This window comes from Sorex araneus, chromosome 6 (genome assembly GCF_027595985.1).
Source record: "Sorex araneus isolate mSorAra2 chromosome 6, mSorAra2.pri, whole genome shotgun sequence".
Lineage (NCBI taxonomy): Eukaryota > Metazoa > Chordata > Mammalia > Eulipotyphla > Soricidae > Sorex > Sorex araneus.
The window spans coordinates 30435790-30461216 of record NC_073307.1 but is presented as its reverse complement, the minus strand read 5'-3'; the positions used below and the strand labels follow the sequence as shown (position 1 = coordinate 30461216).

The following is a 25427-nucleotide window of genomic DNA, read 5'->3' as shown; positions in this document are numbered from 1 at the left end:
GTCTTTATACTATTGATTTTTATTTAGGGAACTATGCTCATTGTTGTTAAATCCAGAGCTGTTCTTCTCTCTTATGTTTGGTTGTCCCATTATCTCTTGCCCTGTCTATTCAAATCAAAGTAAAACATACACAGAAATTAACAAGTCTCACAATGGAGACGTTACTGGTGCCCGCTCAAGCAAATCGATGAAGAGTGGGATGACAGTGCTACAGTGCAGCTCTCTCACAATAGCCCTCTTGTCTCCTACCTTACTGCTGACCTTTCCTCTCTGCAGCTGTTGCATGTGGCAGCATTTTCTCTGTTTTCCGGTGACTTAATCAGCTTGGAGGTTTTGAGTAATCCCGGATTCCTAATCAATGGGCCTTTAGTGTCCCTCTCATTTGTGGTTTCTGTTCAACCCTAACTCATCTGGTTTAAAATTGGAGAGTGTTGGAATTATTTCACAATGTAATATAATATATAGATATTTTAATAAAATGTATATGTAAGATTTTTTACTTGAATCCACCATGAGACACAGTTACAAAGCTTTCATGATTGAATTTCAAGTCATAAAATGATCGAAAACCCATCCCTCCACCAGTGTACCTTTTCCACCCCCAATGTCCCCAGTATCCCTCCTGCCACCCCACCTGACCCTACCGCCTGTCTCTGTGGCAGATAATTTCCTTCTTACTGTCTACTTTTGGGCATTATGGTTTATGCAAGATCTTTGTAGGAAACAGAATTAGCACACATTTTCTGAGCTTTTTAGTGCAAAATGAGATAAAGTTGCAATAAGTATGCCTTCAGGTCCCTAACCAGAATGAATACTGCAAACAATTGACAACTTATTTGTTTTGTTTGCAGTTAGGGATCACACCCAGAAGTGATCAGGGGCTTAATCCCGGACTCCGTGTTTAGGGATCACTCCTGGTGTGCTTATACTCCATATGGGGTGCCAGGGATTAAACCCAGGTAGGCTAAATGGCAAAGAATGCACCCTACCCACTGTATTATTGTTCTATCTCCCAACTGATCACTTTGACCTATAATTTCTGATAGCACAGAACACAGAAAAGCCATTTTTCTGAAACTAAGTGAAAATCTCAACAGTGCCATGATATTTTAAAGAAAAAATGACAGTCATCAGAAAATGAGAATATCTAGAGTCCCAAGCGTCTTTATTAGAGATAATTAGAAAGATCTGTGTTATACTTAGAAGCATGCTTTTCATAATTTACCAAATAGCATTGATAATGTTCAGCCAACTGATAAAATGTGCACCTGCCTATATACTTGTGTTTTTATGAAGGCACATTATATTTAAAGCAAATACATCTCTCTGCCCTGAAAAGCTAAAAAAGATAACAAAGTCATTTACAAGAAATCCTCAATTAAAATCTCAGGTTATATGCCACATTCCTTGGTAATTTGTCATTTAACTTCTAATGAGGAAAAAAAATATTACAGTTCAACTTCCTTCAGCCTGGGGTGAATTACTGTTGTATACATTATCATCATGGATCTAACCTAACATTTATTTAATCATTAAGCCAAGAAAATTAGAAGCCTATGCCCACCTCCTAAAAACTAAAATAATATTTCTCACTGTGTTTATTTTCTCTTTTCAGGAGAAAGAAAAACAACAGTGTCTTGCACAAAAATCATGAGCAAAAACATCAGCATTGTGGACCACAGAAAATGCAAGTCCTTGACAAAGCCAGAGCCACAGATTAGAAAGTGCAATGAGCAGCCCTGCCAGACCAGGTAAGCCCGGCCCCAGCCCAGGTGCACATCACTGGTTCTGAAGATACACTCAAAATACTGATGAAACCCCGTTTCCTTAAGATCTGTGCGAAGGGATGTTAGCAAAACCCAAGATTTGAAATAAGCATGGTCTAAGGAAACAAGCTAATAAACTTGATGTGAAGAGGTTGAAAGAGCAGCGCTAAACCCTACCTCAACTTTATGATCTGCAATGAGAAAAGTACTAGCAGGAATTCATCAACCTGGAAGGAGTCATTTAAGCTACTGGGGATCCCTCTGATCAACCCCTTCAAAAATCAGGCTCTTGGGTTGAATTCAGCTATTAACAAATAACGAATTCTCCAGAATGATACATTAGAACTTGACAAAGGTGATAGCAATGGAAGTAGGACCAGCACTCTACCCCTAATCCAGAGTGTGGGGAAGCAGTGTGGTGATCTTGGTCGCCCACATGAGTGTCACTTCCCGCCCAGCATTCCCAGGGAAACAGAAGGAGTCCTGGTCTCTACGCACCAGGTACATGATCTGGGTCTTAGTTACCAGATTCTTGGTTCCTTAGGTCCCTGTTGACTTTCCCCAGTCAGATTTAGAAGCGAAGTGGGCAAGAAATCACAAGCAGGGAAGAAAGCAGCCATGCTTAGCTACATAGAGTTCACAGAAAGATTTTATTTTAATAATCTTCAGATGATTACTAAAAGGTGATACAGTTACAGAGGTGAACCCAAGTATAATTTGGGAGTGGGCTAGTAGCAAGGCTTTTTGAGCTGTTTCCATTCACAAGGCTCCTAAAATATCTACTGTTTGATATAAAATTAATGCTGACCACCAGGTATGACTCTGCTGACCTGCATCCTGAGTCTGAGTGCCAAAACTGTCAGGACCACACAGATAGGTGTGGCCCCTGGGGCAATGAGCACCAGTTGAGGAGATCTGCCCCACTCCCGTCCTAATCACTCCAAACAAAAGATTAGTGCTGAGCTTGAGTGGAACTGCTGAGACTGTGTCAAAAGTCCTAAACACTTTGGGGAGATGAAATGATAAAAAGAGAATGAAGAGAATGAAGCTTGCTTCCTGTAAAATATAGGGACTGCGACATTTATTTCACTTATTCTGTCCTGCCACTCACGAATTTGTTATGGTTCAGTGAGTTTGGGTATTTCGGTGAATTCTGGGGGAGTAAAACAGAATTGATTTCATCTCATTTCATTCTGCACTGGGTTTGCTGTAAATATCTGCATCCAGAAACTCAGAACATGTGACAAATTTGTAGATTGGTAGGGTCTGTAACTAATATTATCTTTAATATCTCTTTCGGTCATTAATTATAAGGAGTATAGAAGGGGAAGAGGAACAAAATTGCCAGTTAACTCTAGTCTTTTCTATCTTAAGTCATCTCTTTAAGAATTAGTATTGGGGCTGGAGTGATAGCACAGTGGTGAGGGCATTTGCCTTGCAGTTGGCCAACCTAGGTTCGATTCCCAGCATCCCATATGGTCCCCCAAGTACCACCAGGAATGATTCCTGAGTGCAGAGCCAGGAGTAACTCCTGAGCGTTGCTGGATGTGACCCCAAAAGAAAAAAAAAATAGTATCAAACACACTAAAGTTCAGTTCATCTGATTTTTCTACTCCTGCCCCCATTTTTTATTTGAAGCACTGTATCCCAAAGCCTCTTTATTTATGGCTTAGAGCAAAACCCAATTATTAAGCCCTCCAGGTCTTTCTCATATTAATTATGTTAATGAAAGTATAAAACAGTTTAGAAAGTTCTTTCTCCCTCTGCATAGAGGAACCTGTAAGTCTTTTCTCTAGATTTAAGGTATTGGAGGTGTCAGACACTTTCAATTTTTTCCTTTCTTTTTAATTCCTGCTCTAACAATCTGTACCCCCTGCCACTATGACAATATGCATCTAAAGAATAGGACAGAGAATACTGTGTACAAGAATGGGCAAAAGCACATGACAATATTTTCAACAATGCCTGTCATACATGCCTCACTGTCTGCTTTTTCAGCCCAATTCTCTAAGTGGGTAAGTGAATTAAGCATTGTTGGGAGATGGTGTAGTTACCAACAGTCTGGCTTACTCATTGGAAGGGTGGGACAATTTGAATTCTTAAGACTATAGATTAATTTTAAAAGCTAGTTTATTTCTGAAAAGGAAAAGCATAATTTGCTTTCAAGGTTTGTTTAATGAAAGCTATTGTGTAAAAATTTTATGGATGTAACGTAGAATTGAGCTAGTGTCCTATGATCTAAAGAACTTAGAGTCTAATGAGGAGAATGGCAGGTTTCTTAAGCCAACTTTGAGCCACTCCAATTTGAGCCACTCCAATCATAGTTATCATTATTCCACAATCATGAATATCTAAAAACGACCATGCATTGCCAGAATCCAGGAGTCAGAGGACAAAGAAATGCTCCACCCCTATCAAGGGCATGGAGGAACCTTTCAAGGTAGCAGAGACTAGGAGCTGGCTGCCAAGGATCTGAGCAGCAGATACTGTATAAACAAATGCCATGAGGTGAAAATAGAGTTGTTTGGGCAATAAACTTTAGCATATGTTTTACTTTCTAATCAAGTGTGAGATGAAACTAGAAAAATATGTGAAATATAAATCATTCTTTAGTGTGCTCTAATAGAGTATATATGGTATGCTGAGTACCTATCATATGGTAGACTGTATAATAATAAACACGTTTACAAAGGAGAAAGTAGAGATCTAACAGCTGTTAAGTATTGTTTCAGGAATGCGCACAGCATGATTTGTGCCTGTTGAGTGTAGAATTGAGTACAGGGTTAGGATTTGATTGCCCCGTGCTGGAGCAGATGCTCAGATAGTTTTGTGAGAGTCTTAATTTCTCCTACATGGTGGTCTGAGTCAAAAGAAACCCAGACACAGGTTTTATTGACAAGAGCCAGAAGGACATCAAATCACAAATCCCTTTCCTGGGATACGTAGGCCTCGGTTCCATTCTAAAATGAGCCTGGGAGGTGCTCAAAATGAGATTCCTTAGAATGGATCCCATCTCCTTAGAAATGGATGTAATAGAGGCCTGAGCAATAGTGCAGCAGGTAGGGCATTTTGCCTTTCACAAGGCTGACCCAAGTTCCATCCCCGGCATCATACCCCACAAGCATGCCAAGAGTAATTCCTAAATTCAGAACCAGGAGTATCTCTGAGCATGTGGGTATGGTCCAAAAAGCAAAAATAAGCAAAAAATAAAAAAGAAATAATCAAGATATATATCACTGCCCTTGTGACAGTTCTGGAGAGATTTTTCACCTAGCTATTAACATGCATATCTATGTGTTAGACTGAATCAGTGTAATTCAAGGCTATTGGAATTGTAAAGACTCTGTGTCTATTCCTCCAATGTGATCTCATTGTAATTGGCCACAGTGGGTGGCCTCAAGAAGTGTATGCCACTCTACCTGGAGGATGTGTCCTGGACACAGAAACGTGGTGGCAGGCCATAGGCATGAAGCATTGGTGATCACCGCCACTTCACTGAGGTAAGAAGGGATGCTTAGTGGCAGGTTTCTATCATGCTACTAAAGGCATATGTCTCTGTGTTGGGTACGCTACAGCCTCATTTCAATTTCTGCACCCTTCGGGTGTCACCAAATTCTTTGCCTTGGCTGCCCTTTTTGTAAAAGACCCTGAGGGCTTAGAACATAGGGACACGGTAAAGATATAAAAACCGCCCCCAAATAAGCATTTTATTTAACCTATTAATTACCTCATAACGGCAAATGCAGAAGAGAAATGGGCAAAGAATGTGGCACAGCCTGGAGCAATCTAAGATAGACTTTTAAGATTCTATAGTACAAGACCTGAAATGAAAAATGTGGAGACTCTAGAGCTACAGAAAGTACGGGCCTCTTAGAGAAAACTGTAAGGACAGTTTATTATTATTTTAAAAGCAGCAGCATCCAATTCCAATCACTCAGACATTCTGTACTGGATCCAGAACACACTGATTCATACCCTTTAACCAGCGTGCCTGCTTTATTTTAGGTGGATGATGACAGAATGGACTCCGTGCTCACGGACTTGTGGGAAAGGGATGCAGAGCAGACAAGTGGCCTGCACCCAGCAGCTGAGCAATGGGACTCTGACCCGAGCCCGCGAGCGAGATTGTGCAGGGCCCAAGCCGGCCTCGGCCCAGCGCTGCGAGGGCCAGGACTGCATGACTGTGTGGGAGGCAGGGGTGTGGTCTGAGGTACTACATACGTCTTCTCTTTTACCTTTTCCTGTTCTGACTTTCAGCTTGTATACAGTCATATTGTTTTGTGTTCAGGATTTTCTGCAGATGTTCAGACAGCAGTGTCCCTTAATGTGTATCTATTTTCATATTTTATTATTTGGTGTTGGGACCCACCTGGCTGTTTTCAGAAGACTGCATGCAGTGCAGGGGTTGAACCCTGGTTGGGAGCATGCAAAGCTACCGCCTTACCCACTGTACTCTCTGGCCCCTTAACGTGTACTTTAGTTTCCTGGCTTGACATTATAGGCTGCGAGTGTACTTTAGAGTGGGCGCACATTAGAATAGTTGTTTGATTCATTGTATATCACTAAACAGTCAAAAGGGAAGAAGGAGAATGGAAATTCATGCTCAACCATTTCTTGTGAGCAAGGATTAGATTTTTATTATTGTTTACATTTAATTAGCAATGCAAGCAAGTTAACAGTTTGATCCTTTGGTAGTAGTACTCAAAGTTCAAAGGACGTTCTCGAAGTCCTAGCTAAGTGATAAAGCTGGGATAAATCCAGTGCACCACACACAACTGCTTACAGCATGCCGCAACCGCTGTGTTCCCTGCCAAACCCGGGGCTTTATTTTCTGTTGCCATAACATAGATCTTGCAGAATAATAAACACCACTCATGACTTACACTGACCAACTCTCACTTACATAGTCTAGCACATATGAAAGCTATAGACAGAGCCAAATCATACATACGCTTAATTTCAGGATACTAATAGAATGTAAACATGATAAAAAGAAAATGCTCGGTTATAGTAAGTAGCTTTTCTTTTGAAAATAGGGATAAAGTTCTGAGGTGCTATGGTTTGTGACTAACATTTCATTAACCCAATCCCAGACAAAGCATATCAGCCGATAGCTCAAATTTCTATTCTCTCCCTTTACTGAGCTGTGGCTTACAATTTAATAGATTCTTCTGTGATTATGATGTACATATTTGAGAATGAACGCACTATCCAATTTTTTTTCTCCATCATAGCAAATCAGTTCATTGTGGTGGCTCACATGAGCACCAAGAGAGGTGAAAATACCCCACCACCATAAAGTCTATTTACAATTTTTAGGAGGAAATAGGTCAGAAATATTCTTACAAATTGTTGACGTAGCCATGAGAGAAAATATGTCTCAATGTGGTGTGCCAATATAAAAATTCTGTCCCTTTGACTTTATTTTTGATTTTACATTTCAGAGAAAGAAACATCTATCACAAAAATAAATATAAATATTAAAATGCCAAGTCACACATATAGTCCATTTGTCAGCATAATACATTTAACTAAAAGATTGAGAAAGTTATTTACAATGTAGGATACTTGAAGAACCAGTAGTTCCATTTAGATTTTCAGGAATATCAATTATAGAAATATATATGGTTAGTCCTGTATTTATCACTACCCAGCACTTACCTGCAACTCTTTGGACTTTTTCAGACACAAATATAAATGCATTTTCAAGTTTTGCCATTTCTCTCATTATTCCCTCTATCCTATCAATACCATTTCTCTCTTTCGCTCTCCCCCTCTTCTCTCTCCTCTGAATTCAGCAAGAGTTGGTTACATTCAGGAGACTTAATCACCCCTCTAATACCATTCTCATTGCTGTGGTTAGTCAGTGGTACCTACCTGTGTGAAACAGGAATTCTTGAATCACGTTCCCTAAAGGGAGGCCTAAACATAAATAAGAGCTGAAGCTGTACCTTGAAAGGGTTGGTGAAACATGTATCCACCCTATAACTATAACATACCCTTTATAGCTGTCTGTTGGCATCACTCATGCTTCACTTATAAAATGAACTATATTTTGAAATGAATTATATTTTAAATCCATATAGTTACTTTCCAGGGGTATATGGTCATTTAAGCAACCCATTTTATTTTTTTGCTGATTTTAAGTTTATGAGATGGACCAGGGAAATAGGTCAAAGGGCATTGGCATTTGCCTGTATAGGGCCTCCCAGCACAGCAGGGTCTAAATCACATAAAGTTTGTGAAAAATGAACATTCTGGAAGAACTGCTATTTTCATTAATATACCTTAAGGCTAAAATAAAAAACCCTGAAAATGAAAAATGAGAAATTCCATTAATTATATGTAAAAATATAGTGTTGGTCAAATATTTTACATTTTGGTCATGATGCTATTCCATGATACTGATGTCCAGACTCTCGAAACCCTTTGCCTCTAACACTGTGCCCTCAGCACTGCCAGGCCTTCAGATGAGGGATGGAACTAGGCTTGATGATCTGGAATCACTGACTTTGTTCAAACTCTCTGGTACCTGTCTCCCAGTGCTCAGTCAAGTGTGGCAAAGGTGTCCGCCATCGGACAGTGAGGTGCACAAACCCAAGAAAGAAATGTGTCCTGTCGACCAGACCCAGGGAGGCTGAGGACTGTGAGGACTACTCAAAATGCTACGTATGGCGAATGGGCGACTGGTCTAAGGTAAGGACCATCATGCGTGTTCTTTGTTCTTGTTATTATATGTCAGTTTCAGTGTGCAGGTGGAGACTGTGGTTATCTGAAAATGGACACACACTTTGGTACACTGGGGTTGTGCTGCCCCGTCCCCAGAGAGTTCCCTCCTTTGTACACATGACCCTGGGCATTACTTTTCCAGTTTCGGATCCTGCTTGTGATCATGCTCACCTTAGAACTGTGTTAAGATGAAGAAAGAAAGATAAAACATGCAAGGTCTTAAACACCATGTTCTGATGCAAAGAAAGCTCTTATAGCTATTAGATTTTTTAAAAAATTTTGACTAGTTTTTGTTGATACAAGTTTTGTGTCAATTTTTTTTTGGACAAAACTAATCAGAATACTATCAGATGTTTGAATATGTAATTAGGGAATGGACGAGCAGAACCAAGGGCATCTGCCTTCATCAGAGTTAAATGATTCTTCTTCCCATTCATGTTTGGGGTTGGATAAGGAAGAAATGAAAAAGAACTAAATTCCTGAAGTTTTGTGGTTAAGTCAAGAGGACACAATTCTTTAGGCAGTATTTTCATATTATAATTGAATATTTAAAAATGAGGTGTGCAAAATAACTTTATTAATTCTAGGGAGAATTAATAAGACCCATACTTTAAGAGCCTGATTATAATTAGGTAAAAACAACTCTTAAATGTAAATGCTGATCAAGTGATTCCCTTGCCACATTTAGCTGTGCTCATTCATCAAATCACAAAATTCTAGTTCTTAGTAAACAATGACTACTCTCCTTTTATATTACACATTTTTAAGAAATGTGGTGAAGTATGTGGTGCATATATAAATAAATAATCTAAAAGATTTTCTCCAGAAATAGGCAACTTTTCAAAGAAGGAAATACCATAAGACATAAAATCTATTTTCTGTAATTGTTCATTCTTTTCCTAACTAAAATTTGCACATGAATATCATGTCAGATCTCAGTAAATTGTTCTCTCCTTGCACAACTTACAACATTCATGTTGATATTATTTTTTAACTTTATTGAATCACTATGAATTGCGAAGTCATTCATGATTGTTTCAGGGGTACAGTTTTGAGCACCAGTATCCACTTCCCTCCACCGATGTCCCCAGTATCCCTTATGCCTTCCAGCCTGCCTCTCTGGCACAGTTTTTTCTTCTTTTTCTCTTAGGCATTATAGTTTATAACACTGTTACTGATTAGGTACCCTGCATGTCATTTTACCTCTTTTCAGCACCTATTCCTGTCCAGAGTGACCACTACCCTCTATCAATGTCACAATGGTCCCTTCCCTAACCTGCCCCTTCCTCCCTTTACAGTAGCAAGATGACTACTAGGGATCTATTCTCTTGCTGTTGGTTTCTATTGTCTTTGAGCATTAGTTCCCCTGCTATGTTTCTTTACATCCTGCAAATGAGTGCAAGCATTCTGTTTCTGACCCTCACCCTCATTTCACTGAGCATGATACTCCATATCCTTCTATATGTATCAACAAAATTGCATGACTTTTCTTTTGGTCAAGTAGTATTCCATAGTATAAATGTACCATAGCTTTTTTTTTTAATGAATAACCACGTGATATAGTTACAGACTTATAAACTTTCATGATTACATTTCAGTTATACAAGGATTGAGTATCCATTCCTCCACCAGTGCCCATTCTCCACCACCAATGTCCCCAGTATCCCTCCCGCCACACCATTCATCTGTTCTTGACTTGTTTCCTGATTTCACTATTGCAAATAGTGCAGCATATATTAACACTCTTTAAAGGATATATTTATAAAACTCCCTGACTAGGAATTGTGAAGTTATTCCACTCAGTTTGTTCAACTTTAATTTAGCAAATCATCTAAGAAATCAACACATTTAAGAGTAAACAATTTTGGGGAGAAAGATAATTCTAAATTAACCACATATAATTTATATTTTCCTAATCCTAAGAGAGAAATGGAATAGGATGACAGAGATGGACATTGGTTTGGAAATCAAGAGGCACAAGGGAGACTGAGATTCCTTCATTGTGTAGAGATATCAACTAAGCCATTGAATACCCTTGCATTGTTTGTTTTACATGAGTGAAATTAGGAAAACAGACAAAATTCTTGTTTTCAATATATAGACAAACTACTCATCACAGAAGGTATAAAGTAGGATCAGGAAATAGAGAACGTAGTACTTGAAGGGATATCCATGTTTCCGAGGACATCACTTGGTGTTTCAGTAAGCATCTTGAGTGGTTTCTCTGAAGCTTATAATCAAGATAGTTAACTTTTGCCTGGAAAAGAATGGAAGAATGGGAGATAAATTAAGAATATTTGTTTGGAGACTATTAGCCTTAGAGGAATTGATAATTCAGGGTATTTAGAATTCTGTCAATATTTAATACACTAAATGTATTTTATGGAAACATTTTGCATCTCCAATAATCATTTTTATCAGAGAAAATGACCAAATAATAATTTGTTTACAAAATTAGTTCAATTACAATAAATATGGCCATTTTTTTACATCTGTGCAGAAGAATGGTAATTAATGAGCTCTATTAACTATGTTTTGCTGAACTTTGTATAAGAAATCTTATTTTGTACTCTAGAAAAAGCTTTTGAGTTTCAAAAATAATACTAAGATCTCAATAATCTGATACTGAGAGATTTGGGATAATTGTTTTTGAGGTTCCTACAGTATTCTAATATTTTTAAGCCTGCTAAGGTAACTTTTCTAGTGTACTAGACTGTTTTTTCCCCAGAGGATTTTACTGACTCTAAAAGACATGCTTAGTACTTAAAGGTGTCTGGTCACATCTAACTCATGGGTATCATGAACTATGGCATTTGGGTAAAAAACCTTGGGAATGTAATGGTGTTTTCAGTTGAGGTAAATGATATTAAAACACTCTTTCTGGTATCTGTATTTAAGACATTAAGCTCACCACTGAAAATCCAGTTCTCTCCCTAGTGGTAACCACTACTTTGTTCTTCTTTTTCTTCTTTTAGTTTATTTTTTATTTTCTTATGTATAACCTCTGAGGGAAATCTTATGGTTTTTGTATTCCTTCTTCTATGTAACTTATTTCACAAAGGTCCGACCATGTTGCTATTCATTTGTGCTGAGTAGTATCTTTGAGAATATATGCTACATCTTTATTATGCAAGCATTGTTTGAGGTGTTCTTCTGTTTCCAAATACTGTCTACTATAAATACTATTACAGTGAACATGGGGCTCATATATCCCTCTTTAATGTTTTTTTTAATATTCTCTGGGTAGATTCTCAGAAATGGAAAAATTGGACCATAAGGAATTTCTACTTTTAATTTTTTGAGGAATCTCCACAATGTCTGCACCAATTTATATTTATACTAACATCATGCAAGGGTTCCCTTATCTCTACATCCTCACCAATACTGATTTAAATTATACCTATTCTCACACCTATGAAGTAATAGTTCTTTGGTTGTCATGTCCCTAATAATGAGATAGTGAATGTCTTTTCTTGTTGGCTGACTACTTGTTTATCTTTGTGAGAGAAGGGACTCAGCACATTTAAAATTTTTGTGTTTGTTTCATTAAGTCTCTGTATATTTTTGAAAGCAATCTCATTAAATCTGTTGTTTGATGAAATCCACTCTTTCTCTTATCACTGGAATCAAGTCTGAAAACAAGGATTAAATTGCTTATATTTTGTCTCCTCCCATGTATTTAATTTCACCTCTTACATGTAATCATTTAATTCATTTTTGAGTGAACTTTTGTGCATGATTTTCCTTAATTATTGCATTGAACCTATATAATCCCTTAGATATATAATATAGTAATAATTTTTGTACTTTCTGATATTCTATTGTTTACATTTATGCTCTTGCAGTTTGATAATTTTCTTCAGGTTTGTGTTTAAAATCCAATCATTTTCTACTGTGAAGTTTTACTTTGTGTTTATCATGAATTTTATGTACATTAACTGTATTTAAATAGATAGAAAAATTTTTCTTTCCTTCTTCCACTTTGTTTCCTTAAATATAGACTTAATTTATGATGTACCTTTTTGTCTTTTATCCTTTTGCTTGCCTAAAAAGTTCTTTATTTCCTTAAATTTTGAATAACATTGGAGTGCTCTTGAATGGACATTTTTCCTTTGCAACTAAAAGGCAAAGCTCCTGGTCAAAATGAATTTGCTGACAGCTTTATGAATATACTTTTCTGTTTTAAAAGTACCTGGTGGAGGTTTATTGCATTTATTTGGTTACAAACTCTGTGTTTATGGAATTAGATATCTGTTTCCTCCAAATAAGTTAGGGAAATTTTTAGTTATTTCTTTAAATGAGTTTTCTGCCTGCTATTATCTCATCTTTCTCTTTAGCTATTATTGCTCTGTTTAGATGAGTTTTGCTGCTTTACCATCTAACTCATTTATTCCTTAAATCCTTAAATTAAGGGATTTAAATTCCTTAAATTTTTAAATTCCTCTAATATATTATTTGGGTTCACTTATTGTCTTCTTCAGCTATGTGTATGTTAGATTCAACTTGGAACTTTCTATCAGGTAGACTGCTTTTACCCATTCTATTACGATCTTTCTTATATTAGTTAAAACAGCTGCCTTGGTGCAGGGAGGCATAACCCACATGATGCTTTCAAAAAACATGAGGCATTTGGGTTTTTACAGTCACTAGCCTAAATATCCGTTGACAGAAATTTGAAGGGCAGTGCCACTTTAACCCATATATACCAGCCTTTACCAACAATGTGGATTAAAACATAAAAGAAGTGGCTCTTACCAGCTTTCCTTCAGGAGAGGGTTGTAGTTGTTCCCAAAATCCTCAGCTCAGTGACTGAAATTCATTCACACTAAACCCAGGGCCTTCCGAACTTCTCGCTCTTCTTTGGGTTTCAGAGTGTGTGGACTTTTGAAAGAAGTTTTTCTATTTTCCTTGACTTGTGCTTTGCTGGTTATCAGTGCCACACATTTAGGGTGCTTTATCTCTCTGATGTATGTACCAGGGATTGAGGATCCCTTTGCTTTCCTTACTGTGAGTCAGGGTGGAGTCATCAGTCAATCATTTTCTGCTGCTACTTGGTATTCTTGGAGAGAATTTCTTCACATGTAGGTATATAATGGTGGTGTCCGTGGAAGGCAGAAGCTTGAGGTCTTTCTACATCACTGCCATCTTCTGGATATCCAGGTGGAAATAATTTTCAGACACATTTATCAATCATTATAATGATATCTATCACTTATTTGCCACAATGTGTTTGAGACAAAGCCATCCATTCTGTCATTTCTCTCATTGACAATTTTCTAACAGAGTTAACATGAGCTTACTTGTTCAATAAACTCAGAATGACTCTACTTAAATCAACAAACTTAAAAACTACCTTTTATTTAACAAAAACCTTCCTAGATCATAAGAACTTATAAAATATTTAGCTTTGTGTTTCTATGCCTAATAGTTTTTAGAAATTTAAAAATTAGGCACTTAGAGTTCTTGTTCAAATTGATTTTGGCAACATTACCTCAAGGATAAAAATTCACATAATTATTACATGTAAGTACACATAGAAATAAGAGGAATACTTGAGATATTCAGGTAAAGTGTAATTCAGGGGACTTTATAGTCTCCTACAATTTTTAAAAGGTTTTCTTTTCTTTAGGTTCTCCCTTTACATTTGAAAGACCTTGTAAAATTTAAAACTTTCAGGCTGGAGAGACAATACAGTCAGTAGGTGCTTGCACCTGGTGTCTGACCAGGAATGATCTTTGAGCACTGCTAGGTGTGCCTTACCCTTAAAATATTTTTTAAAAAAATTAAAACTTAGGGGGGCTGGAGAGATAGCACAGCGTGTAGGGCGTTTGCCTTGCACGCGGCCGACCCGGGTTCAAATCCCAGCATCCCATATGGTCCCCTGAGCACGGCCAGGGGTGATTCCTGAGTGCAGAGCCAGGAGTAACCCCTGTGCATCTCCAGGTGTGACCCAAAAAGCAAAAAATAAAAATAAAATAAAATAATAGTCAGGTGAAAAAGGGAGTCTGAGAAATTTAAAAAAAAAATTAGGACATTGCATGTTTCTTCTGTCCTAGAAGTCTGTTAATTAAAAGTGATATTAATATTTAATTTTTTATTGAAAAAAAAGCTTCCACTTAATCATTATTTGTACTCAAATTCAGGGAACTGCTGAAGAAATAGATTTAAAATTCAAGGTAAATTCTTCTGACTTGTATAATGTTATTTTTATTTAGAATGAGATATAAAGATGGAGAAGAGAAACATTTTCTCCCTGCTTCATAAAATAGGGGAGAAACAGTGACCATGTCTGAAAATAGACATCGTGTGGATACCAAATAACAAGGCTCACTAACCCAAGGGATCTGTCCCCCTCATTTTTTTACTCCTCCTCATCACAGTTTAGTAATGAAAACACATCATTCCATTTCCAGTGGCTTTCAGGTAAAAGTATGACAGGAGAATTCTTACCTTTATCTGGCTTTTGATAGTCCACAGAATCCTGTCAACGGCATCAGTTCTGGAGAGCAAGCATTGTGCAGTACTAAGTGCTCTGTCTCCAAGACAAGGATTTTTTGGAGTCAAATCTTCCCTTATCCTACTTGAGCCTTGCAATGTGGGGTGGGGGTGGGGAGGGAATCAACACAAGGCACAAATGTTAACAAGAAAGACAAGTTTCAGGTACACAGAGTTGCTACAGGAATAACAGTTCTGCAGAAATAAAAAGAATAACATTTGTCTAAAAGTAAATTCACCGAGTCTGTTTTTTGTTTTATACATGAATTTAGTATAAATTAGATGATTTATTTCTATAGCCTAAACAGACTCAGCATGTCTTTTGTGTTGATAAAGATGTCGCCTTTCCTCCTTGTAGAAGAAGGTACCCACTGTAAAAAAAATGTATTTCTCATTTCTAGTAAGGTAGTTCCTGCTCTAGATCTTTCTTAAGAAATTCTAATTTAAAATAGTCAGCCCGTCATACAATAAGTTTTTGCATTTTCTCCATCAGTAATTTTTGTTTATGAAAGATGTGTATATATCTGGATTATTTCTAATAAATGCTTAGTGAAATCTACCTAATCTGTTGTCCTTTAAGACATAATTATGTGTGTCTTTTCCTGAGTAGGTGGCACTTTAATTTCTTAAAAGAACCTCAAAATAGAAATAATCAACTAAATTAATCAACATTATCAAAAACACCTAAGGAGTGATCTAGCATGATTAAATAAAACTTTGGAGTATTCTCATATTACATAATCATTAAATTAAAATAATTTCATAAAAGATTACTCACATGTTTGTGGCAAATCTGCAAAGACAGAAGATATATTTCCCTGTCATTTTAAGCTTTGTTTGATTGGCTGACAACATTCTTCATTCGCAAAAAAAAAAAAAAAAGTTAAAATGTTCTTTTCTCTATCTTTGTTACAGTGGGTTCTTAGACAAAATGTGACCTCACAGTCTGATAGGCTCCTTCCAATTTTTACAAGATTGTTGTCTTGATGAGCCTCCATAGATATTTTCTTTATTTTATTAGTATTATTTTTTATTAGTGAATCACCATGAGGGTACAGTTACAGATTTACACATTTTCGTGCTTGTGTCTCCTTCATACAATGTTTGAGAATCCATCCCTCCACCAATGCCCATTCTCCACCACTGATGAACCCAGTATCCCCCCAATTCCATCCCCCCCACCACACCCCACCTCTGTGGCAGGGCATTCCCTTTTGTTCTCTCTCTCCTTTTGGGTGTTTTATTTTTGCAATAGGGTCCACAGATATTTTCTACAGAAAATTTTATGACAACATAGTTGGTGGGAAACTATGAATAAGGAAATTTCTTCCTCTGGAAAGAAAACAGTGAAATTTTAAAGGACACATGTTTCTTTATTAAATCCTATGGGTTTAAACATATCTTTATCAATGTAGTCAAGACTGTATTAAATAACTAAGTAACTGTATTTTTAACATGTTGATGCTGGTGCTACAATTTGTGATAACTAAGCCATATTCAAGGATCAGCTCATTATGTTTTTTCCCATAAGTCAAAAGGAACAAGAAAATTTGAAGGGTATTGATTTGCAGGCAGCTCTAGGTTATATCCAAACTGTTTTAATACAGCTAAACTACATTGAGTTTTAACAGGCTATTTAAGGGAAGCTTAATTATATTAGGATATCCTTTCAAATTGATTTGTGCATGGTGTCAGGTCAATAGTGAATAAATACTTTAGCAGAACATAAAATTAAAAGTACTTAATATTGAGTATAGCTGAAATAGTGAACAAGAGAGTTGTTTACTGAAGACCCGCATTCCATCATTTTTATCACTGTGTCACTGTCATCCATTGCTTATCAATTTGCTCGAGTGGGCACCAGTAATATCTCTATTGTGAGACTTGTTACTGTTTTTGGCATATCGAATACACCACGGGTTGCTTGCCAGGCTCTTCAAGAGGGGCGGAGGAATCAGACTCGGGTAGGCTGTGGGCAAGGTGAACGCCCTACCTGCTGCACTATCACTCCAGCCCATCATTTTTATATTGAATTCAAATTAGCTTTAAGATGCTTCAGATTTCCATTTCAAAGAACATTGAAATCTCATTCTTTCAGAGGTGATCTCCATATATGAGAAACCTAGAGTTAAAGAAAAGCAAATGAGATAGAGAAGGGAACACCAAGTAGAGGATGTTGAGAGGACCCATTCAGGTTGAAAGATGCGTGCAAAAGTAGAATATAGACCACACATGATGGCCACTCAATACCTCTATTGCAAACTGTAACACCCAAAAGGAGAGAGAACAAAAGGGAATGCTCTGTTGCAGAGGTAGATTTGTGGTGGTGGGGGTTGGGGTGGTGGTGATGAAAGGGATACTGGGAACATTGGTGGAGGAGAATGGGCACTGGTGGAGGGAAGAGTGAACAATCACTGTATGACTGAAATGCAAACACAAAAGTCCATAGGTTTGTAACCCTACCTCACAGTGATTCACTAATAAAAAATTAAAACAAAACAAAGCAAAATAAAAAAAGAAGCAAATACTTTCTGCTGTAGGAATTTTCATGTCGTTAACATTATTCTGTTCTTGGTAAATCTCAAAGAGAGATTAGCATTCCTTTTTCTCTCATGATCATAAAGATCATGTTTCCTACATCCCTGATGCAGTTTGTTATTTAGCACAAAATAGACTTTGCGAAAGTTTACACTAGATTATTCAAATTTCAATGACTAGTCATTTTTTCCTAACAATATTTATATTGAAATCAAACTTGTGTATATTGGTGCTTATAATTCTAGTAATAAATTATGAAAATTTATGGGGTAACTAAGCGAATATGAACCTATATCCTGAAGTCACTAGAGTTCAAAGATTATGAACTTGTTTTTTTTAACATTAAGAGATAGTTCTGAAAATATGCTAGAGATATTTGGCAATACCTGAACATTTTCTTTGAAAATGCACTTCTAAGTTTATACTAATAATTGAAATAATGAAAAGTCTTTCATAAAGAAAAGAATCATATTTATTTTGGCTCACCCCTAGCAATGCCAAGGACAAAGTCTGGGAAAGCTCATGCAAAGAAAGCACCTTAACTCCTGTATTCTCTCTCTAAACCCCATTATTTTGATATACTCACATCTTGCTACTTAACTTCCTACCTGGAGAAGATCAATGTCTTCTAAACCATGCAAAATATCCCCAAACTATAGGATATCAGACTGTTTGTCCCTCTCTTTACACTGACAGATTATAACATTTTTCATTGCTATCATCTATAAGATCTGAAAGTCTTGTCTGCTTCCCCAGCTGTATTAAAAAAATTGAATTCACAATTATGTTCAATTGTATTCAGGTAGTGTCCTTTAAGACAGCAGAAACACATTAAATCTGGGAGGCAGCCACTCTGAAGCAGTGTTTTCCTCTGATATCAAGAGGATTCCTGGGTGGTACCAGTAAGAGCAATGGGGGTGTTCTCTGATTGTTCACTTAAGGAAGGTGGGTTTCCAGGGTTTCCTGTGTGACTTTTTTTCTAACGAGGGAAGGCAGACCAAGTAAAGTGTGGAGACCTCTGATAGTGAGACATCAGAAATTCCAGCTCTCCAGTTTTTTCTGTCTGGGTATGTTTATCTGTGTGTGTAATGTATGTGTATGCATTTACATATGTAATTATAAATACAGATAAGGTATGTTTAATATCCTCTGGATTACACAAGGCAAAAATATTTATATGTACTATTTTGATTCTTACTGTCAGTGTTCTTCTACAGTATACCAGGGTCTCCATGATTTCACATTTTTAAGTATTATTGGAAAGTGGCTTGTGAATAAATGTGACAGTTTTTTTGTTTTGCTTTTTTAGGTCACACCCAGCATTGCTCAGGGGTTACTCCTGGCTCTTCACTCAGGAATTATTCCTGGCAGTGTTTGGGGAACCATATGGGATGCTGGAAATCGAACCCAGGTTGGCCTCATGCAAGGCAAACGGCCTACCCGCTGTGCTATCGCTCCAGCTCCAAATGTGACAGTTTTTTAAAATGATATTTATGTTATTTATAAGAGATGGCATAAAGAGCATTCCAAAGCTATTTTGGGGGACAGTGATCATCAAAGGAAGAAGTAGTGACATGAGCATTATGACCATTCAACACCCCCCTACCCCCCACACACTCCCACTCTATAATGAATAAGATTTTCGTAAGTCAACAAGAGTTTCAAAAGTTCTTCTTCCAGATCCATACATCTATAAGTTTAAAGATGGATAGACTGTCTGGAACACATAAAGAAAGCAGAAGTGGGGAAATAGAGCCCCTTGCTCAGCAAATCCAGAAGTTACAACTATCTTGCTGGCTCACCTGGTACCAGAGGTCTGTGATGCTCATAAGTCAGAGACACTGGCTATAGAGGTGACACAAGGAAGCAGGCAGCTTCAGAGGTGGAGTGACTCTCGGTCCCTTCAGACCTCATCCTGCTGCTGGGGTGAGATCAATAATCAGGTGACAGATATGGCTGCATTGCCACAGTGACATGGGCAGCAACAATGTGCCCATAATACTGGGGACATTATTGACTCTACCAGTCAAGACAGTGAAGAAAGAAAGATGCCAATACTCTAATACAACCAAGGTAAAGGAGACCAAAAACTTGTGCTATAGTGCCTCCATGAAGTACTCTTATCACTTAAAAAATAGAAAAAGTGGGGCCGGAGTGATAGCACAGCGGGTAGGGCGTTTGCCTTGCACGCGGCCGACCTGGGTTCGATCCCCGGCATCCCATATGGTCCCCCAAGCACTGCCAGGAGCAATTCCTGAGTGCAAAGCCAGGAGTAACCCCTGAGCATCGCTGGGTGTGACCCAAAAAGGAAAAAAAAAAAAAATAGAAAAAGTGGGTACTGAAAAGACTATAAGAGGTCAATAAAACTAGGAGTTATCTGGTAACATAAATTCATTAAAGTTGAGTGATCCAAAATCAATACACAAAAATAACTTGCTTTTAAATAAGGAAGTGGGAATATGTTTCACATATAAGTGGGATCACCTGGAAACTAGGTAGAAAAAGCAAGTGGAGAAATAGTTTAGTATCTAGACTTGGTGAAATGTATTATATAGTTACTGTAGTGAAAGGGGTTGGGCAAATAAGTCCTATATGCACACAGATATGTTAAACTATACCCCTTAAATTCTATCATACTGTTCAGTGAGGGATATTTGTTTGCAAAACCACTCACCTTGTACTAGGATAGAGGGTTTCCGCCTCTGTGTACAGGGGTCATTCCTGGTGGTATTTGGGGGTTAAAGGGACCATGTGGCACCAGATCAACCATCTGTACCCCTATACTCTTTCTGGCCCCCTCTATCTTGAATTTTTATGCAGTGACAACAATCTATAAGAAAAAGAAAAAAATCTCAATTGCATAAAGAATACCGAAGAATTTAATTGCACACTTAAAACTCTAAGACATTACCAACAGAAAATTTAAAAGACATAAAGAAAAATATATTCCATGTTCAGGTACTAGAATTTTAATTGTTTAATTGGCCATTAAAATTTTCACTATGATCCTGAACAAAATATCTTAAAATTTATAGGGCATCATAGAATATTCTGGAATAGCCAATCCTGAGAAAAAATAAATAACAAAGCTTACAGCTTCTCATTCCAATTTCAAACTGTAATTCAGTCTTAATAATCACAATGATATGTTATTGTCCTAACAAAATAGATGCGGCAATGGGAAGGTGAGTGCCCAGGAATTAACCCCATACAGATCATAAACTAATTTAATATTAAGAAGTCATGAACATGTTATGAAGGCTGAAAAGTCTCCTCCATCTTCATGTTTAGAAAATTGGGCAGTCATATGCAAAAGAATAAAATAAAATTGCTATTTCCAGGATTTAAAATAACTAGTGAAGCAAAGCATATTATACACACAACAATTCAATAAAAAATAATTAAGGACTTGAATGTAATATCTGAAACCACAATAAATATAGAAGAAAACATAAGTAGTAAACACATGGGTCTAGAGATGTTTGTGAATTTGGCACCAACAAGGGAAAGAAAAACAAAAATAAGCAGCATCAAACTAAGCTTTTATACAATAACAAAAAGCACTATCAAAGCATAACTATAACTGGTTAATTGGCTAAAATACTTGCAAACCATTTATGTGACAGGGGCTTAATATCTAAAACATTAAGTACTCATACAGGCACCAGGAAGATACCCGTGAAGACTGGAGTCATGCTTTGCATTTGAGTGCCCTGGGCTAGATCTACAGCATTGCATGATCCCCTAAGCACCACAAAGACTGGCAAAAAAAAAAAAAAAAAGTGGAGGACCTAAATAAACACTTCTCAAAGAAATAGAAGTGAAGAAGGCCAACATGCACAGGGAAAGGTACTCATAAGTATCTCATGATTACAGAAATGCAACTTTAAAAAATGAGATATAATTATACACCAATGACAATGACTATTATTCTAAAGACAAGAAACAACCAGTTTAAAAGAAAACATGAAGAAAGGAAGAAATCTTATATGGCCAGTTGAAATGTACATTGACACAGCTACTTTGTAAATCTGTATGGTGTGATTCCTCAAAACAATAAAAAAGAAATGTAGTACTATCCAGTTATCCCCACTTCTGGGTATTTACTCAAATAATAATATTAAAGCACAAATTCAAAGGATATATATGGCCCATATTTTTGGAGCATTATATACAGTAGCCAATAGTTGGAAATTACCTAGTGCTCTATTGATAAATCACTGAAGAGGTATCCTATATAAACAATAGATCATTGGCAGGATTTAATCATTTAATATTTTAAATGATTAAATTTACAAATTTTAAAATGATTAAAATTTAATCATTTTATTAAATGATTAAATCTTGCCATTTATAATGACATGTATGGAACTAGTCTTAATATTATACTAAGCAAATAACTTGGGTCAAATGCCACATCATTTCACTCATGTAATACATAAGAGAATGAAATAAAATAATCCAAAATAAATGCTGAGACTATAATAATATCAGATTAATGGTAAACAAACAGGAAGAGGGAGCGGGTAGGGGTAAGACAGTTGGGTCAAAGGGGCAGATTGTACTGTGGAGGATAGACTTGAACTTTTAGTGCTGACTGTAGTACATAGATAAGGATTTATAATAATATACACCTGAAAAATGTTATGCCATGTTAAATTTTTTAAAAAATTAACCCTTACAGAATAGATAATGAATATTACACATGTATTAATGTATTTTATAAAATAATGTATTAACTGTTCAGAAAAACTGCCAGAGAAGATAGTTGCTGCTGTTTGCTGCAGCTTAAATGGAAATGGTTGGCATTGTGGTAAACAAGAGTAATTAATAGGCTGAGCACCAGCAGAATTCCAACTGGCCCAAGACTTTATTAACTGATTTTTAGTGTAAAACAAATTCTTGTATAATTTTGATAATAATTGTGTATGCAGATATCAAAATTGTTTTGGGTTATTTTGATGGCTCTTTTGAAATATACGTAGTTCTCTGCTAATCAGACATGTAGTAATATTCTGTCTCATGCATGTCCTAGATTTGCTGTAACCACACAAATATTATTAAAGAGACAAAACCAAATTGAACTATAGAACTTAACAGTTGATTAAATATATAGGCAAAAAAAATCTTCAAATGCTCAGCCTCTCAGAATGGATTTAGTTCCAAATACCTATGTGTTAAATAAGGCAGGCTACTTTTAAAAGACACCGAAACACTGACCAAAAGAAATAGTAAATGTTAAATTGCCTAACTCTGGTTCCTTAGTTTGCTTGTTTCACACTCATGTTATTAAAGAGAAGATAGAACAGCCAAACATATACATAAATGAATAGGAATGTTGTGCTAATAATTTCCAGTAGAAGTCATCACTTAGTTTCCTTATGATCACCTCTCCCCAATATGAATGCTACTTTTATTAAACCACTTTAGTATAATCCATTCAGTCTCCCAAAATAGATTATCCAAGTCAATGCTGCTAAACTTGTTACATATTGGTACTTATCATTACAGAGTATATCAGTTTTATAAGATTGTCTATTACCATGGTTTTTTTTTTAAAAAAAGAACTACTTGCCAGTGACAATTTTCTCTTAATTTAGGAATTCCTATTTCTTATAGAGGCCAGCTGGAAATAAGTAAAGCATTACAGAGCCTTCCTTAGTTGTTGGCCTGGAGAATACACATTCTCTCCAAAATATATATCTTTGGCACAGTCTAGAAGGAAGGAATCTCGGGAAATCTCTGTGCTGGCCAAGTGTGAGGATTATTATTTTTAACCCATAAATGTACTGAAACTTGATTAGACATTGAGTATTTTTGTATTTTTGTTTTCAGCAATTCAAAGTACATCAGTATTACTTAAATTTGTTGTCAAATAAACTCTAAAATACTTCATAGTATTTTAACTAGTGGGTTTTCTGTTCTTAGTATAAATGTTTAAAAGGTTACAGTGGTTATCAGGGGTTACAGCTTAAGGATTTCTACAATGTAGTGCATTCAGTATCATAAATGAACTAGAAAACTAGTTGATTACTTAGCCTCAATTTACAAATTTGCTTATGTCCTAATTTTCCAATTGGCCAAATCTAAATCATCTAAATATTTTGAGTAACAAGAAACTGAAACATTGTTCATGTGATTATCCCAAAGTTCTGAAAGGAAATGGTATAAAACTAACATTAAATAATTTAAAAGTGTGGAAACTATGACATACCAATATCTGAGATTAGATATTGAAGCTTGATATTAGTTCCATGTTCAAATCACATATTCAAGTTATCACTAGGAAAATATAGACTACATTCATAACAATTTTTATGAATTACTATATAAGTAGACTTATTTCAATGCATGTTTTTACAAAATGGTAAAGTGAAATGCCAAGTTGCCATTTTGAAATATTTTTATTCTAATGCTAAAATATTTGTTTTTCTTTTGAGCAAAGTTCCTGTCATATGCTTTAATTTTATGAAGTGATTTTTTTTTTTTTGCTTTTTGGGTCATTCCTGGCTCTGCACTCAGGAATTACTCCTGGAGGTGCTCAGGGGACCATATGGGATGTTGGCAATCGAACCCGGGTCGGCCACGTGCAAGGCAAACACCCTACCCGCTATGCTATCACTCCAGCCCAAGAAAGTGATTTTCTTTATAGTCCTTTTCATATTCACTTTAGAGAAGCATTACAAGATCTCTATCTTCACAGATGAAGAATTGTAAGGCTCACTCACATTTCAAGCATGGTTCTTCATGCAAGTTAAATTAAAAGACACATAAATGTTGACAGCTTGCCCAACAACAAGAGTGTGAGATATCAAATATGGTGTGTAGAATAAATCTACCTGATCTTAGACACAGGGACCACAGAAGTTCCTGGAACCGGGGATCACTGGGAGGAATGATAGTCTTTTTAAGTAGCGAAGTTAAGAGATTCATGGATATCTCATTTGTGAAGTGAAATGGGACTGGAGCGATAGCACAGCAGGTAGGATGTTTGCCTTGCATGAGGCAGACTCAGATTTGATTCCTTTGTCCCTCTCGGAGAGCCCAGCAAGCTACCAAAAGTATTCTGCACGCACACACAGCAGAGCCTGGCAAGCTACCTGTGGCGTATTCAATATGCCAATATGTCAAAAACAGGAATAATAAGTCTCACAATGGAGACGTTACTGGTGCCCATTAAAGCAAATCAATGAACAATGGGACAACAGTGCTACAGTGTGACTGTGCTTAAGTGAAATTAAGTTGTCCAGGAATATCACTGTCACTTTAATCACTCATCCCGTTGCTCATTGATTTGCTTGAGCAGGCACCAGCAAGTCTCCATTGAGAGACTTGTTACTGTTTTTTTGGCATATCAAATACAACACCAGGAGCTTGCCAGGTTCTACAGTGCCGTGCCAGCAAGATACTCTCATTAACTTGCCAGGTTCTCCAAGAGGGGCAGAGGAACCCAACCCGGGTAGGCCAGCATGCAAGGCAAATGCTCTACCCACTGTGCTATCACTCCAGCCCATCTAGAAATATATCCATTACTTTTTTTACAAGATAATGATGCTCTTTAGTCAAGCTGCAGAGCTATGATACTACATAGGTTTCATCATATGCCATGCTGGAAATTTCTGTTAACATCATGAATTTTCAGTGGCAGAATGACAACTTTATATTCTGCAAAAGCAGATTCAATTGGTACCGTGAAGAAGCTTTAACACTGCTCCTCCCTTTTACTGATACTTATAAATGTGAAAGATAGTATATACTGATGCCTTGGTGTCCTTTTCTCAGAGTTAAACATGCTTATTCATGTCAATATACTAAACTATGTGTTTGCCATCGTTCACTAGTTTTTAGTCAGCATTCACTAAACAACTGGTATTATTCTGAAACTGAGGTACAATACAT

General features: G+C 36.7%; 1 protein-coding gene across 1 annotated transcript in view; it reads left to right on the top strand.

Annotated features, from left to right (window-relative positions):
- The window catches only part of ADAMTS19 (ADAM metallopeptidase with thrombospondin type 1 motif 19), a 218235-nt gene that overhangs the window by 182794 nt on the left and 10014 nt on the right, over nucleotides 1-25427 (top strand). The window contains exons 19-21 of the mRNA XM_004609957.3: nucleotides 1616-1751; nucleotides 5772-5976; nucleotides 8310-8462. Of these exons, the coding sequence (XP_004610014.3) occupies nucleotides 1616-1751; nucleotides 5772-5976; nucleotides 8310-8462 (494 nt within the window). The remainder of the gene's footprint in view (nucleotides 1-1615; nucleotides 1752-5771; nucleotides 5977-8309; nucleotides 8463-25427) is intronic.